The sequence below is a fragment of the Engystomops pustulosus genome, chromosome 5 (assembly GCF_040894005.1).
Source record: "Engystomops pustulosus chromosome 5, aEngPut4.maternal, whole genome shotgun sequence".
Taxonomy (NCBI): domain Eukaryota; kingdom Metazoa; phylum Chordata; class Amphibia; order Anura; family Leptodactylidae; genus Engystomops; species Engystomops pustulosus.
In genome coordinates, this window is record NC_092415.1 from 52109715 (window position 1) to 52127991 (window position 18277).

The window sequence follows — 18277 nt, forward strand, 5'->3', positions numbered from 1 at the left end:
GCGTAGTCCGAATCCGTCAGATCGTCCGACGGTCTGATTTATGTTGTGTGAAAGCTGGCGCAATTGCAACACAATGCGATCACCTGCAACACAATCCCCGGCACGATCCCCGAAAAGTCGGGAAACCCAACGGAAATGCGGCCGCGGGACCATAGTAAATGAGCCCCAATATGTGGTCTTGATTACAGACCATTTAATTGATGTTAATTAGGTAAAGTACAGTCTACATGGCAGATTATGTCTTGGACTTTCTGCCTGAAAATTCCATGGCAAACTCCCTTGTTGAAATAAATGGGAGGTGTCTTGTGACCGACATATTGTGAATGTTTGGCATAAAATTTGTCTGTTGCATCTATTTTTTTTATTTGTTTTTTTTTCCTTCACTAAGGGCGTTGAAGGACCTGTGTTTGCTTATGTAGAGAAAATTTTAAAATCTCTTCACACCAGCAATAAAGAAGACAAGTTCATTGTGTGCTTAAATAAAATAGTGAAAAATTTTCCACTGTTTGCTGACAGGTAAAGCTAGCTTGTAGGTACTTTATAGTTGGATTACTCTGTACATATTCTAGACCTTGTTTTTATGGTTATATTTTAGGTTTATGAACATTGTCCTCTACCAGTTGCCAAAACTTCATGGAGTTCTCAAAACCCAGTGCCTTGAAATAATAATGTCCAGGGCTGAGGAAATACAAGACCTATTTCTCGAGCTTACAAGTAGGGATTTCAAGCAAATTATGAGCAACCGGTGAGACTTCATCTAAAACTATGAGCTGTTCCTTGTACTTACTGTACTTCTCTTCGGCTATGATTTTATCGGGCTTTGATATGTATTACTGTGCGTTTACCTGGGGTGTGACAGTAACTAAGGTAAAACTGCACATTTCAGTTCTATTTTGCATTTATCATTATGTATCTGCTCTTAAATAGGTGACAAAGCAATAGCCATAAGCTCTAACTAAGTCAAAATCTGAAGACGGGCTCCCTTTATCAACTTGATGATAGGTTCCTATAGCTTACACCAGGCAGAACAAATTCCTTTTTTTCTCCCTCAAAAAAGGCTTCGGCTCTGTTGCACAGAAAGAAAGTTTAAAAGTCCACCATCCTGCCAGTCATACTCATCTCTCCTTGTAGCATTTCGATACTCAATGTAATTTTTTTGCAGCATTTTGCTGCTCAGTCTGTTTCCTTTTTAGATGGCAGTATGTTTGAATTATTATGTATATTTGCTTGAATAATTTTGCTTAAATAAGAGAAAATATATACAGGTGGTCCCCTACTTAAGAACACCCGACCTACGGATGACCCCTACTTCCAAACGGACCTCTGATAATTTACTGTACTCTAGCCCTAGGCTACAAAAAACAGCAATAACTGTTATTAAAGGTGTCTGCAATTAAGTTTTTTTTTTTTTTGTTAATCCTGGTTCTTATGACAATCCAACATTTTTAAAATCCAATTGTCACAAAGACCAAAAAAAATTTGTCTGGAGTTACAATTATTAAATATACAGTTCCAACTTACATACAAATTCAACTTAAGAACAAACCTACAGAACCTATCCTGTACATAACCCGGGGACTGCCTGTACAGCTTCTAATAGAATTTAAGCATTGAAAACTTTACAGTGTGTTACTCGAAAATTCATGGAGGAAAAATAACAACATAGAAATGTTTTAGTAATAATATTCCCTTTTAGAATACAGTTACGTACAATCCGTCACAAAGGTGGAAACTTTAAGTTTTTATGACTATATTGTATAGCTTCTGGCATCAGCTTTTCTTTCATAATATTCTTGCTTTATATATTTGAGAGTGAAAAGCCACAATACCAATGATAGAGGTTTATACGAGGGCTGTTCTTTACCACATTTTAAGATTACATTTGATTTTTTCCTTCTTCATTTCTTTTTAGAGATGACGAAAGGCAGAGAGTGTGCCTGGATATAATATACAAGTTGTTAGGCAAGCTGAAACCAACTGAGCTGCGGGAGCTTTTGCCATCCGTAACTACCTTTAGTTCTCACAATTTTCCTGTTTGTCGGGAACGTATGTATGATATTCTCATGTGGATCTATGACAATTACAGGTAACATTACCTTATATTCTTCCACTCTTGTTGCTCTGCTGTTTCATATTTGTATATATCATGTTCAAAGGGGTATTCCGCTTTGGCAGAAAACTCTTCAAGGGGCAGCGTCTTGGGGGAATGAAGAAAACCGTGGCACATGGTTCTAGTGTTCCCAGCTGTCTGGGTGCAAGTCTACAATAAATTTAGGGGAGGTGGGAGCTCTGGATGGTCGCTGTTTGCGCTGCCCTCTCAGCAGGAGAGCATGGCGTGAACAGCAGTCATCTTATCTTCATTATTGAAGAGTATTGCAGTGTGCTGTCGGCGGGACAGTTTCCTGCCTCTGGATGCTGTCATCTTTCTGCGTGTCAGCAAAAACGTCTTGATGCATCACCTGGGACAAGCATGTCATAGGTTAGCCGTACTGCCCCGGACACATGTTCACATTTCATGTGTGTTTTTATTTTTTTTTTACCATAGTCTGTTTCTATGTGATTTAATTAAAGGTATTTTTGTTTGTTACAAATATACTCTGTAAGAGTTTGTTGCAATGCCAATACACACATCCCTTTGCTCTTTCTTCCATGGTCTAAGGGGAAGGACAGGGGGGCTCATTTACTAAGGGCCCCGCGGACCGCACTTTCGTTGGACATCCCAACGATTTCCATTTTGCGCCGCTGGGACAGGGATTTAAAAGGGGTTTTTGGCACACGCGACCGGATATTGCCGCAATTGCGTCGGCTTTCATGAGACACAAATTGGGGGCCGGGCCGTCGGATTATCCGACGGATTCGGACACACCACAGGATTTAACTTCAAAATTGTGTCGCAAGCCAAGCACTTACATGCACCAAGAGGAAGATGGTGAACTCCGGCAGACCTCAGCGGGAAAGTGACAGATGCAGGAAATCGGGCCCATCATCTAAGTGAATCGCGGCAGAGTGCAATCTTGGCGTACAATGCACTTTCGATAACTCCCGGGTAAGTAAATGTGCCCCAATGTGTTCATTTTTTCTAGTGCATAACATTAGCAGAAGAGAGAATTTACCAAAGTATTTTGGTTTCTCCTTATGTTTTTGTAGATAACTTGAAATTTCCTTCGGCAATGTGCATAAAAATATTTTTTTAATTAAATAGGAAAGATTAAGTAAACTGCTCCTAACCTCTACAGGGCACAGTGACTAATTTGTATTAATAAATCTTTGCAAATCTGTAGTATTAATTATTCTTGTATCTAATTGCATGGTGTTGGTATATTACTGTAGTTTATGTAACTGCATATTAAATATTGTATTTCAGAGATCTAGAGAGCCAATCAGATAGTGATTCACAGGATGTTTTTAATATGGCCAAGGAGACATTACTAGAAGGACTTGTGGATGAAAATGCAGAGCTTCAGTAAGTTTTATTGTTTTCATTTGTATTTCTTAAAGCTTGTTTTCCCTTTCTAATTATTTTGAATTATTGGACATAGAGCGTTCAATGTAGAAGTTTCACAAAAATCTTATATTCTAGCAAATGTACCAGGAACAGGTTGGATGGACGATAAAGAGTACGAAACATACCCTTTCATTCTTGTTGACCGAGATGTATTTAACAAGAAAATAGACCTTCATCTGTTTTCTCACTGCCAAGCCCAGCCAGTGGTTTGCAGACCTTTTCACTTGCAATGAATGGTATTAAGAGTGGACACTAAGTTTAGTAAATTATTAATATACATTTATATTTCACTTTGTAGAGTTCATTAGAAGCAAATCTATTCCAGATTATTATTTTTTTTATTGCTAAAATGGCAAATGCCCTGGGACTTGGGCACTGAAAAACTTGTAGCCATTATTTTAGCTAATGCAGAGGGGACTATCAGTGATGATTTATAGCATAAAAGGGAAATAAGTTCCCTTTTTTTTTTTTTTTTTTTTTTAACAAGGAGCATGCTGCTCAATACATCTTCACTATGTCACCAGGCAGTGGAGATGTAAGAATCTGCAGCACAATTAAGATAAGCTACACTGGATAGAACCTTTTCCCAGGTTCAGTAGAATCTTGAAGTTTCACTCATCTCTATTCATCATTATTGCACCCTAAGCTTTCCTTCTTGATGAAACAAACCTTGAAATGATGTGTTGCTATCCTTTGCTATGTTTGAATCTCTTAGGCTCATTGTTAGGAATTTTTGGAGCGATGAAACACGGCTGCCAACTGGCACAATGGATCGCATGGTCGCAGTCCTATGTTCTTTATATACCCCCAAAATTGAAAAGCATTTTTTAAGTCTGGCTACAAACCTGCTTCTTGAAATGACAAGTAGAAGCCCAGATTATGTCAGGCAGATGTTTGAGCATCCTCTTTCTGAGTGCATATTTCAGGTATAGTGTCTAACCATACTATATTACATGGGAAGATTTGATGTCTTCACTATTTAAAACAGCATTGTTTTACTACTGTATTTATGTTTTTGATTAGGATTATACTGTTGATTCCAACTGGCGATACCGCAGCACCATCCTCACTCCCATGTTTGTGGAGACTCAAGCATCTCAAAGTATATACAGGCCTAGAACTCAAAGTTCCCTGGAAGACCAAGAGACAGAGGGAGGCCGACTGAGGGCGACACAGCAGCACTATCAGTTCACACCTACACAGAATATTGGTTTGTTGGTGTTCTGTTCTTTCTTTAGCAATCTAGAAAATATTGTATGTAATAATAGTTTCAACAACTTTTGATAAACTTCTCATTTTCACGTTGTCCTGGCCTACAGGTGTCAGAAGTTCATTTAATTGGCTAACTGGAAGTAGCATGGACACATTGGGCAGCTACTCTGCTGACTCTTCTGAGTCCCTATCTTCAACATTGCTGTTAACTAGCAGAAGGAGTGAAAAATCTCAGAGAGGTTCATTAAAACCTTTAGGATCCAATTTTGGAAAGCGGCGACTAGGGCTTCCAGGAGATGAAACTGACAGCAAAACCAAAGGTGAGTTATTAAATTAGATACATTTTGTCTATTAGTCCTGGGGAAATAACTTTACACAGTAATTATAGTTAAGGGAAACCTACCATCACGGATCTACCTATAAAGGTAGACAGGGTGGTAGATACATCTATAGAACGTGAGGATAGCCCTTTAAAGGGCTAATCCTCACGTCCCCACAATCTCTTTTTCTAACTTTTATTTGGCAAATAGGTAAATTTTCAGAAGCGGCTTCTGGGGCTCGGAGTAGCCGGAGCTGAGGCTACACGGCGCGTCTACTCCACGCCCCAGTAGCCTCTTTGTTCCTCCTTCCAAAAATCTTCGGCCCCCAGTTCCTCATAGCTCTCGTCCGAGAATCCTGCCCTCTGCACATGCGCAGTGACTGCGCAGCCACTGGCCTGCTGTTCTGCGCAGGCGGCAGGATTCTCAGACAAGGGCGCATGGCTACAAGGAGCTGCACGCTGAAAATTTTTGGTAGGAGAAACAAAGAGGCTACTGGAGCATCGAGTAGCCGCACATGTGTAGCCTCCTCTCCAGCTACTCCACACCCCAGTAGCCTTTTAAGAAAATTTACATATTTGCAAAATAAAAGTTAGCAAAAGATAGTGGGGGCTATCCTCACGTCCTAAAGATGTACCTACCACCCGATCTGCCTTTATAGGTAGATCCGTGGTGGTTGTTTCCCTTTAAATAAACTTTTGTGCTGCTGTTTATGGACCTCAAACAATGGACCCAATAGGGCACAATTTACATTTACGATCCCCAAGGTGCGTTTCACTAAGATTGTGTGTCCAATTTCCTGCATGTGTCGCTTCCCTGCTGATGTCCGCCGGAGTTCCACACACACACCCCCCCCCCCAACCCAATTTGTGTGAAAGCCGATGCGCCAAAATCCGATCTTATGCAACAAAAAGCCCTTCTAAATGCGCTCCATGGACCCTTAGTAAATTAGCCCCAATATGTGTCATTGGCCTTTGAGGTCCTGCCTGAGCTGCAAACACAGGAAAAAAGGACCTCTTATTTTTTGGGCTTTCAAAGTTGGGTCACACACAGGGCCGTAGGAACAACAGGGGTGTGTATGAGCCCATTGGAATAAATGGGAACGTGTTGTTGGAAGCCAAAAATAATGCACATATCCAGAAGACCTTAAACTGCCCTCTTCTGTTCTATATAACATCTTCAATCTTTAAAATTTAATATGACCTAGGCATTGAAGAAAGGTCAGAAATTTTAAGACTGCGCAGACGTTTCTTAAAAGATCAAGAGAAGCTCAGTATTATCTATGCAAGAAAAGGAGTAGCAGAACAAAAAAGGGAAAAGGTTTGTTTTCTTTTTTCAAAATCTAAAATCTTTGGCTAGTGTCTTTACTTAGGTACTTGAGATGTTGATGATTAATTAAACTAAATCAGAAACACAAGAATGGAATTAACCATGAATTAATCTTGCATTTAGGCTACTTTCCCCCTGCCATGTGTCTACCTGGGCTAGCACGAGGCAGTGCGCTGGAGAAAAGGACGCGCCCAGCTGTACATATGGGGAAAGATAGAGCACACTCTATCTTTTCCCCATGCATGGTACAGTACGGTGTCCCATGTGTGTGGCACCGCACTGCCACTGGTGTGCCATAGCCGTCTATAGAGACATATATCCAGCCGCAAACTTGTGGCTGTATATACGTTCCCACATGACCAGTGCGGCCTTAGGGTGAAGACACACATGGCGTTTTTGGGCCGTTTTTACTAAGTGCGTTTTCAGATCGTTAAATTCGGAAAACCGGACAAAAACGGATGCGTTTTCAAAAAAACGCATGCGTTTTTAAGAAACGCATGCGTTTTTCACGATCTGAAAACGCACTTAGTAAAAACGGCCCAAAAACGCCATGTGTGTCTTCACCCTTAGGGTGCATTCACACATGGTATGCCCGCCATGTGCTGGAGAGAAGGAGGAGGTGACCCCTCCTTCCTCCATAGGAAACAGCAGAGCACAACCGCACACTAGGGAAAAGATAGAGCAGGCCATTTCCGTCTATGGGGATGTATATGTGGACGCAAATTCTCCCCCACGCCCCAGACGGCCATGTGAATGAACCCTTATAAGTATTCATACTTTTCTTAGATTGTACTGTGATGTACCTTACTTTGTCTTCTTGATTAACTTCCTGAAACATGTTTGTTTTTGAGATGCTGGTTTCCAGTTAATGCCTCTGTTTATTTTCTCTGTATTTTAAGGATATCAAAGTCGAGCAGAGGATGAAACAAGATGCTCAAGTCACTCTTTATAGAAGTTATCGACATGGAGATTTGCCTGACATCCAGATTGCACACAGCGCACTTATTGCACCATTGCAAGCTCTTGCACAGGTCTGTAGATAGAAGGTTATACAGTACACATGCTATTTCATCATATGCCAAATTTAATAAATATTTGAGAACTTAAAAATTTTATTAATTTAGAAATAATAGATTAATATTGTATGGCCAGTTTCATATAGCTTTTATACAGCCATATTTAAATGGTAATATTTATACCTTCTATGGGTTCAGTAGAGTGGCAGGTGATCTGGGAATTCATTTTTAATGCAGCAGAAACCAGACATTCCTTAGTGCTCTTACAATGTGTGCTCCCAGCCATGACAATTTCCACGATTCAAAGAAATTGGTACTAAAAGGTAGAAAAGAAACTCCCCCCCCTCCCCCCCTTTTCTGTGAGCACCTACTGTGCTTCTGAAGACAGATTGAGATATACCATATTTTTTAGGGCCAAACAAATCCCTACCAAATGGTGCAAGTTGAGACACAACTAGTAGATTGTAAATTGTAAAGTATACTTGTTCCTGCTCCGCCCCAAGCAGGTTGCATTCCATCCGTTATTGAAGAATATGTAAAAGATCATTGTGCACAGTGAGGTTCAAGCCAGCACCACTATGAACACCCAGCTCCTTACCTTCAAAAATAATTATTATTTAAAGTCTTTTCTTTCTCTATAAACATGATGAGATTGTACAGTGCAAACAGAATTTTACTTCTCCTTTTGAAGGTTAACACAGTCTTAACTGAAAACTCTTTTAGGTTTACAATACTACAAAATTACCCTTCTCCAATGGAAAAGTCCTGAAGTCTCATTCAATATAAGTTCTAGTTCTATAACTGAGAGTTCATCATGATCTATTGAACAGAATTGTATTCTCTATTTTAGAAAGACTCAACTCTGGCTAAACAGCTATTCAGTGCATTATTTTCTGGGCTTCTGGAAACTCTGAGCAGCTCTGCTGAAGTGAAAAGTATCGCCCCTAAATTGGTGGATAAGTTCAATCAGTATTTAAACAACACAGTCTACTATTTCCCACCATTCATTGGTTGTATACAGGTACGTGCATAAATCTGATGTTAGACTACCTATACTTTCATGTGGGTTTCTTCATCTTTGGATCTTTTAATCTTATGTACTGGAATTGCCCGAAAGATTAGCTTTTAAAAATATCCTCATTAGCTTGATGGGCTCTGAGTTACGTCACCTGAGCCCCTCCTGGAGCTAATGTCTTTTGATTTATTCAGCTCTCCACTCTCAGAGTTCTGCCACGGTCCGCCAGTATGCCATGCACAAAGCCTGTGCCTATATATATGGAATGGCCACATTTTTAATTACATAACCCAAACTTGAAATTAGAAGCAGCTTGCATGCTGATTTGAAAGTGATCTATGGGGGTTGGCCTGTTAATGAGTGAAACATTATTTAACTTAAGGTGACTCATTTCGTCTGTTAAATATGTTTTCTGCTGTATATAATGGACTTGTCATATATATGTGTGTGTGTGTGTGTGTGTATATATATATATATATATATATGTGTGTATGTATGTAATTTTTTTTTTTTTGTACAGGATATGTGTTACCAGCATGTTGAACTCCTTCATGTTAACCCAGCAAGTGTAAGCACAAGTAGCATAGAAAGTTTGCAGCAGTCCATAGGAATTCTTCTACTTGAGAAAGCATTACAGAACATTTCACCACCAGAGGAACCTCCAGCAAAGAAGATGCGTGGAAGAACAGACCCTCCTCCAGATGCTCTGAGATGGATACAGCTTGCTCGGTAAGTCAGAGTAAAGATTGGTTTTCTTCTGATAAAATACCTAAACAACCGTTTTGATTTGACTCGTAAGTATTTTCTGTCTTTAATTTTAACCACAGATGTCTTTATTCTGACAGGTTGTATCGCTCTATTGGTGACTATGATGTTCTTCGAGGGATTTTCAGTGATAAAATAGGAACTAAAAGTATTACACAACTTGCTTTAAATGCTGAAGCAAGATCTGACTATGGAGAAGCTGCCAAACTCTATGACAAGGTATGCTCTTCAAATGTGTAGACCATGCATCAGGTGAAGCATTAGAGATGATAGAATGTTTAGAATCTTTGCTGTTCAATATCTAAAAAATAATAAATCACAATGTCCCCACACTGTAATGCCTTACCATTAAACAAAATAAGACAACATATCCACCCAGGGAAAGACTTTCAGCCCATACAAGAGTTGTACCAAAGGACTAACCCAAAATGTAACGCCCTAATATCACCATATGGTTACTGTAGTCTATTCATTGTCCGTAAGAAGACTCCTCAGAAGGCAATTACAGTAACAAATTGTTAATGGGCCAGTAGGCAGTCTCTTCTTTGGATATAGAACGCTCTATATGTGTGGCACCATGAGCCTAAAATGATAATCACATCAGTGAATGAAGGAGGAAAAGAGAGAGGATGCCAGAACATAAGAATGGTTGTCTAAGCTACTGTGTCTGTGTATGGTTGACTGCACTATTCTACTGAAGGCAAGACCTGACGTAGAATTTCCTTGCTGGTGCAGCCACAGTCAGCCTCCTGATAAATCTGGCAGGGGTACATCATGGCCCACTTAGCGCCAGTATATAACAAATGTGCCCATTTAGCAGCATTACTGACTGTTACTGCTGTTCAGAGGCAGGCACACTTACTCATGTGGTGTTAAAGGAAATCTTTCATCTAATTTTACTTCTATTAGCCATACCTGTTGTCTTGTAGATCTTCCCACTGAGATTGTAGCCATATATTCATAGAGGTCTTTGCAGCGCTGCTGCTTAATTCTTCAGATGGGGGTCTTCATGACAAAATCTCACACTGAAAACAGCATAGGCTCCAACCAGAGACATTGACTCTGATGTGAACCTAGCCTTTTAAAGCTTGTATATTTTGGTTCTAGGCCCTGCAGGAGACATTTTCAGATGGGGAACCTTCTGATGCTGAGAAAGATTTTTGGGAAATGGCTTCTATGGATTGTTACAACCATCTGACTGAATGGGAACCACTAGAATATTGCTCAACTGTAAACCTTGATAATCAAATGCCACCAGACCTCAGGAAAATGTGGAGTGATCCATTCTATGAGGTAGGTAGTTGGTATATTAATCTCGCAGAATGTATATTGTGACCACAATGTCTTTATGCTAAAACATTGTGTAAATTTGTTAAAATTGTTTATCAAAACAGGAAACCTACCTTCCATACATGATTCGCAGTAAAGTGAAACTTCTCCTAAATGGCAAGGATGATCAGTCCTTACTAACATTTATTGATGATGCCATGAAGATTGAGCAGAGAAAAGTCCTAATTGAAACCTTCTACAGCCAAGAAATGAGCCTCCTGTACATTTTACAAGACGACTATGACCGGGCGAGATACTACATAAAAAATGGGATAGATATGTTCATCCAGGTATTATTTGTGTATATTGTTAAAGAAATACATGTACTGTACTGTATAGATTTTAAAATCTCAGATCTTGTGAAATACTGAATAGTCTGGATAGAGGTGTTTTGCTTCTAAATGAATGATTATATTTTCTTTCCTTAGAACTATTCAAGTATCGACTCACTACTGTATCACAGCAGACTGACAGAGTTGCAGACTGTTCAAGTGTTAACCGAGACTCAGGATTTTATCAACTTTATCCGCATTCCAGGTATTTTAGTTTGAATAAAACATTGACAATTCTGTATTCCAAAATGAATCAAATTAAACCAATAGGGTGGAATATATAAAAGCTTGCGCATCAATGTCCTATCCGTGCACACAGTGATAGCTGCCAATCACTGTTAGGGATGCCCTATGACAGTGATGGCGAACCTTTTAGCGGCCGAGTGCCCAAACTGCAACCCAAAACTCCCCTTATTTATTGTGAGGTGCCAACCAAAAATTAAAGCAGTAGCTTATTGCTCCCCGTTCTTCAACAACTTTCAATCATATTGGCCTCCTGAGGACAAGATGGAAAATTTGCATCATTTTAGCTTCTTGCCAGTGTCCCTCTGTACACACAGAATTGTGGGGCCAGCAGAAGGTCCTTCAAAATAATAATACGGCCCTGTCTACTCATTCTCCCTCTTCCTACAAAGTAGTAAGTATCACTTAAATATGTAACTGAAAGCAGCATCTTTTAAGTTGCTTGGAACTGCAGGAAGATTCTTTGAGTCATGGCTGATGTGCTTGGGTGATGGCCCGGGTGCCCACAGAAAGGGCTCTGAGTGCCACCTCTGGCACCCGTGCCATAGGATCGCCAACACTGCCCTATGACTTCCCAGCCAAGAAAGAGCAGAGATGTAAGTATAAAGTACTGGTTATAAAAAGAAAAACCTTTTTGTATACAATAATATTCCCTATTATAGATCTTCCGCTGTAAGGCACAGTGGAGTTAAATGCTTTTCCATACCATAGTTATTAGCCCTCTGCCAAAGACAAAATATAAAGAGGGGGTGTTTTTTTGCATAAAAATTTTGAGTGTTTTATAGAACAGTGAATAATTTGTAGATATTAATATATCATCAACTATAAAAATGGATTTAAAGAGCTATTTTTGCTTTTAGGTAATTTATCGTCTCTGTCCTCCCTGAGAAGGCTCTTTTATCTCTGGATGAGTCGATATCCAGATGACAAAATGGATCCAATGCACATTTGGGATGATGTTATAACTAATAGGTATATATGTTCATAGAATAAAAATAACTACCTTTTATGGAATGTTCCCATATTCTTTTTTTTTTTTTTTTCATTTTTGCCATTTTTATTGTGTTCAGATGTTTCTTTCTGGATAAAATCAAGGAAAAAATATCCACTCAGGTAATGGATGAAAGTATGGAAATAGACAGCATGACCGAAGATACTGAATCGCAAGCCAATACACAAGAGAATGTGGATTTTCTTATCAGAAAATGCAAGTTTGTTATGAAAATGAAAATGATTGATAGTGCCCGGAAACAGGTAATGAGATTCTGACATGAACTGTTGATTATCTTGTATTAATTGCCTTACTCATTTTATGATTTTTAATACATTTATTTTGGCAGAATAACTTTTCTGTTGCTATGAAACTTTTGAAAACACTCCATCGAGAGGCTAAAACCAATGAAGAATGGCTGGTAAAATGGGTTCACAGTTATTGTCGATACTGTCACAGTCGAATCCAAAGCCAAAGTCATCCAGAGAAGATCTTAACTGTACTGAAAACTGTTTCCTTACTAGGTAGGAATAATTGTGTGTTTGTAGCAGATGTATAATGTGTAATTTACTACTGGCTAATGTGAATTAACATCAAATGGTCAGTTGTGTGAGTTATAAGATTTAAGGGTGCGTCCACACATGCATGCATTTTGTAAGTAGTATGTAGTGCAATGTAATTAGGCAAATCTGCTCTTCCCCGCTGTCATGATGCGTTTGAAAGCGCATGTGCTAACACCACGTGTGAGCACACCCTGTGGGTGCTGTCACACATTCTGTTTTCCAGATGCAGTTTTTGAAGCCAAGATCATAAAGGGTTGAGACAAATAATTAAAAGGTGCTGCTCCTCCTTCTACTTTTACTCTATTCCACATTTGGGCATCAAAACCTACATCTGAAAAACTGATTAGGGTGCGGTCACATGTTGCAGTTAAAACTGCATTGAAATTAGGTTTTAGGTGGTTTTAGATGCAGTTTTGTTAATTTAACAGGCGAAAGACATTTGTGGAACAGGTTTCCCCTTCAAAATCAAATTCACCAGTTCAATTCATGTCATTCACCTGTTAAATCAACAAATCTGCAGCTAAAACCACATTAAAACTGATTGCGACCCGCTTTTTTTTATATTATGTATAGAACACCTAGCTGCAATCATCAGACAAGGCCCTAACATCCACGGCATCATAATTAGAGATAGAGAGTTCAAGTTAGCCTTATTTACGGACAACATTCTGCTCACCTTGATCCAGCCCTCGTCTCCCTATCTAATTTGCAAGCAGGACTGCTACAGTTTGGTCGACTCTCTGGCTATAAAGTAAACACGTCCAAGACTGAGGCTTTACCACGTAATCTTTCACAGGAAGTAGTAGAGCAACTTAAAAGCACCTTCAAATACAACTGGAAAAGGGACACAATCAAGTATTTAGGTGTATTCATAACCCCTCTTTACAGCTCCCTATGTACGCATACTTTCCCCCGCCTCTTCCGACAACTTTGCTTAACAACTGTAACAGTCTTCCTTTATCTCTCTTCAGTAGAATAGCGGCAGTGAAAATGACCGTTTTACCCAAACTACTTTACAGCTTCGAAACTCTCCCGATATCTGTGCCTTTGGGTACCCTGAGAGCTTTGCAGGCATCCATACTACACTTAATCTGGGCCGGAAAAAGACACCGGGTCCCCAAAGTGGTTCTGTTATCCTATAAAATTAGGGGTGGACTATCAGTCCCGGACATAACTAAATACTACCAGGCGACCCATCTACGATGGATACCAGCATGGTCCACTGGGCTTTTTCAAAATGGATGGAGATTGAGAAATTATGGCTAGCCCCTTTTCACCCCAACTCTTACTCATGGTCAAGAGACACCCCCACACAACCTGGACTCTAATTGGGGCCTATCTTGTTCACAATCAAATTATGGAAAGCGTGTAGGACCAGATTCCCTTTGGTGTCACAGTGCTCTCCTATGCAGTCCTTCATACATACGCCGGTGATTCAGTGTAAACTACAGAGATAGGAAAATTCTCCCATTTACCTCCCTACAAGAGAGATTTTCCCTCCCATCCTCAGCCATACACTGCTACCTCCGTATCAGACGTTTACTACAATCTATGGACAGTATGGAAACTGTCTCAATACCCACTGTATTTGAACAACTGTGCTAGTCCACCACTCACACTTCAGGTCTCCTCTCCGATATCTACATGATACTGTTACATCCAGATCATGAGGAACCAGTATCACACCCATGTATGGCCAAGTGGGAGCAGATAGTGGGGGAAACTATAACCAAAGAGAACTTCTCTGTGCAGTACACATAGGGAAATCCAATACAAGTTGATGCTATACTGGTATCATACACCCTCCCTCCATGACACAACTGATGTCTGTTGGCGTTGTGGCGCCATGGGGGTTCCCTAAAGCATATTTTCTGGACATGTACACGGATACAGCCCTACTGGCGAGAGGTGTGGGTCCTGTTGCACTCATGCCCAAGAGAATCACCAAAATGAGCCTACACATTCTTACAGCAGCAAGATGTCTGATTTCTCAATTCTGGAAAAGGCAGCCATCTCGTATGGATTTCCTTGCTAGAATTCGAGAGATTCGCAGTATGGAATTTCTGACTGCCTCTCTAACCAATAGAATCTCGGTGTTCGACAAGATATGGGAACTGTGGGACCACTTCTGGGCAGAAGAACTGAAACGGGAGGGAACTTTAAAAAAAAAAAAACAAAAAAAAAATCCCCTCTTACCACAACCCCTGTTTTTACTTCTCTCATGGGTCTAATTGTCTTTGCACGTGTGTTTAGTCCCACTGGTTTGTCCTACCCCTATATTCTTTCTTTCAAACTAATTAGAGTGTGGGGTGACCCACCGTAGTTAGCACCACCACTATCACGTGCGACGTGTCTATATCCAGCGCTTTGTAACCTTGATTATAGTGTGACAACCTCTCTTCATCTGTTGCAATGCGGTTTTAAACGCTTGCGTTAAATGTGACGTGTAACTGCACCCTTATTGAGTCTTTCAGCAATTTGAGTTAAATGACCTATTCTTAGTATAGGATTGGTAGTAATAGATTGGTGAAGACCTGACACCTGTACCATGCTCCGATCTGACTCAAATTAGACTCTTGTTGATTTCCTTCTTGTCAGATTCCCACAGACTTATAACTCTAGTGCATATCTATCCTGTCTACAAACTTTGCAATCTATAGTCCAGTTTATGTACATAACTAAGCTTCATTTTCATGTAGTTCTTACATTTATCTGCAAGTTTGCTGTGCACTTACAGCTGTGGAAGGAGAATTTGCCTCTGTCTCCTCCATAAAGCGTCTATATATATCTGAAGCTGTGAGCTTTTGTCTTGCTTGTACGACTGTTTTCACCAGAAGTACTTTGCTCTGGGAAGCAGCACTTGTCAAACCTCACCATTACTGTAGTTAGCAGTGGCAAATATTGCTTAGCAATTTCCTGTCTTCATGAACCTGTGTAAAGGGTTAGCCAAAAGAAATGTAAGCATTATGTAGGCTGTTTAAAAAAAAAAAAAAAAAAAGGGTAGGTACTTGCAGCAGGTTAACTACAGTGAGCGTGACATTAGCCAGCCTAATGCAATGTGCTGTAGAAGCTTAGTAAACATTTTAACATATTACTGGTAAGAGGCACTATGAACCTCAGATTTAGTCATAAAAAAATGGAAAAATATATTTGACCCCATTTTCGGTTGGTCACACACAAGCACAACACACAAAGCCGTGCTACATCCACTCACTGACAATCACAGCTCTACAACCATTCACTCACACACCTCTTTTTACATTAACTCATTCAGATGTGCAACATCCATTTACCCACATAAATACACTCAGAACTGCTACATCCATATACATACTTCTTCATAACCAGTCCCAGCTGCAACATCTTCTTTGGCCCCATATGAAAGGGTTTAGGGCAGTGGTGGCGAACCTATGGCACGGGTGCCAGAGGTGGCACTCAGAGCCCTTTCTGTGGGCACCCGGGCCATCGCCCCAGCACACCAGATAGGACTCAAAGAATCTTCCTGCAGTTCCAAGCAACTTAAAGATGCTGCTTTCAGTCATATTTTGATACTTGTTTCTCTTCTTGGAACCGTAGAAAGAGGGAGAATGAGTAGACGGGGCCGAATTATCTTTGGAGGATCTTCTGCTGTGCACAGAGGGACACTGGAAATAAGCTAAAATTATGCAAATTTTCCATCTCTCTACTGTGTTGCTGTCCTCAGGAGGCCAATCTGATTGAAAGTTGTTGAAGAACAGGGAGCAATAACTTACTGCTTTAATTTATGGTTGGCACCTCGCGGTAAATAAGGGGGGTTTGGGTTGCAGTTTGGGCACCCGGTCGCTAAAAGGTTCGCTATCACTGGTTTAGGGTCTCATCCTCTTGCTGCAGAATAAGGGAACTTGTTAGGACTGTCGTTTAAAATCCCAAATCGCAAAATAAGGGACCTGTCTGGAAAAAAATATCAACAAACACTTGTGAACTAAAGCATTTTGGGGGACTTTATTCAGATACTAAACTATCAGTCTAAAATTTCTCTGAGTGTCTTTCTCTTAAATCCAGCAGAGTGTCCGTCTTGTGTGGCCTTAGCATGTACCAAGGTATTTGCTCTAGTTTCCTTACTTACTGCATGTTCAATTTTTTGTAATTTTACAGAGGAGAGCAGCCCTGATTATCTAAATAGATTTCCACAGTCATACAGATATCACAATATGTTACTCGGTGGCACATATAAAATCATGGCTGATGCACTCATCAAGGAACCCGACAGCCTGAATAAAATAGAGGAATCAAAGGCTCGAAAAGTTACAGAGCTCGCGGGTTCAGCAGAGGAGGTAAGCGAGAATATATGTTCTAGCTCAGTAATAGGTTTGCTCTGATACCAGAATTTTGAGTGCGATACGATACCTGATAAAGTATCACAATACTCTATACCGAAACGGTACTTTTCACAAAAAGAAAAAAAATCATGTCTGAATCCAGAATGTTTATTAAAACATTGGTTTTTGCATTACCATCTTCCTAATGTTGTACCTTTTTAATTTTTCCACCGATGGCTCTAGTTGATGTTTTTTTTTTTTCATTATCTTGTACCATTTTGGGGTTTGTGCAAGATTTTGATTAATTTCTGTAACTTTTGTTTTGAAAAACGGTGGCAAAAACAGCATTTTAACTAAATTTGTTTTTTACAGTGCTCAAGTGTTCACTAAACGAGTTAAATATTGGATTATAGTCATAGATTGTGAGTTATGAACGCATTGATAACAAATATGAGGAGATTTTAGTAAAAGTTTTTTTTATTATAAAATGGAATAAAGGGGTATTCTTTGGTTTTTTTTGAAACTTTCATTTTTAAAATGTAATATTTAGTCCTAGGAGGGAACTAGAAGTATGGAGCTAGCATTTCTTAGTGTAGGCTGCATCAGCAGGACACATGGCTGCAACCTTTTCCCCTGGAAATGCATATGCAAACAGGCCAAGGCCTGCCCCCTGTGCGCTAGCATTGTGTTAGGAATGCAATACTAGTGGCGTATGTGACCATGGTCTTTCATAGTGGGATCAGTGTAACCCCTTCAACCTGCTTCTTTCTGGAAGGTGTTTAAAAATGGGAGAGATGGTCTGGGACTGGGATTAAAGAGATTGCTTTGATAAGGGACAGTGAGTCAGGAGAAACGTAACTGCAAATGAAGTCTACCTCAAGCAGCAAAGCACAGTCTCCTTGCCTGCACTCACACACAGCATGTACTGCCTTCTCTGTGATTGGTGGAGAAGTGATCAAGTGCTCAGGATCAAACAACAAGAAATCCTGGTATTGAACAGTTTTGCCTCTTTTAAAACCAAAAAGGTACCAAAACTTTGATGCATTGTGCAACTAACTTATCCCCAATCCTCAGTGGGGATCCTGGGGTGTCTGCACTTGGTATAATAACTGTTCATGAGAATACCCATGTGCACAGGCCATGTCATTCGCACTTAATAGATGCAGTGATAGATACCAGTCCCAACTCTAATTGAATGGGATGTGTTGCCGCCTTCTAGTCTACTCTCGTGGAGCCATGAAAGTAGCTTTGTTTATTTAGCTATTTTTGTGGCTGAATAGAGCGGCTGCAAGAGTTTGCAGGACCAAAACATGGATTTACATCAAGTATTTATAACCTGTGCTGTACAAAATGTCATAAATA

The 18277-nt window shown here is 40.0% G+C and overlaps 1 protein-coding gene across 2 annotated transcripts in view; it reads left to right on the top strand.

Moving 5' to 3' along the window:
* Positions 1 to 18277, top strand: part of PRKDC (protein kinase, DNA-activated, catalytic subunit) — a 105111-nt gene that overhangs the window by 68012 nt on the left and 18822 nt on the right. For both annotated transcript variants that reach the window (XM_072151948.1, XM_072151947.1), the window contains exons 53-71: positions 389 to 516; positions 596 to 745; positions 1913 to 2086; positions 3365 to 3463; positions 4221 to 4431; positions 4529 to 4715; positions 4825 to 5037; positions 6242 to 6354; positions 7263 to 7394; positions 8230 to 8400; positions 8915 to 9123; positions 9240 to 9378; positions 10267 to 10452; positions 10554 to 10778; positions 10917 to 11025; positions 11924 to 12035; positions 12134 to 12317; positions 12404 to 12578; positions 16752 to 16930. In XM_072151948.1, the coding sequence (XP_072008049.1) occupies positions 389 to 516; positions 596 to 745; positions 1913 to 2086; positions 3365 to 3463; positions 4221 to 4431; positions 4529 to 4715; positions 4825 to 5037; positions 6242 to 6354; positions 7263 to 7394; positions 8230 to 8400; positions 8915 to 9123; positions 9240 to 9378; positions 10267 to 10452; positions 10554 to 10778; positions 10917 to 11025; positions 11924 to 12035; positions 12134 to 12317; positions 12404 to 12578; positions 16752 to 16930 (3096 nt within the window). The remainder of the gene's footprint in view (positions 1 to 388; positions 517 to 595; positions 746 to 1912; positions 2087 to 3364; positions 3464 to 4220; positions 4432 to 4528; positions 4716 to 4824; positions 5038 to 6241; positions 6355 to 7262; positions 7395 to 8229; positions 8401 to 8914; positions 9124 to 9239; positions 9379 to 10266; positions 10453 to 10553; positions 10779 to 10916; positions 11026 to 11923; positions 12036 to 12133; positions 12318 to 12403; positions 12579 to 16751; positions 16931 to 18277) is intronic.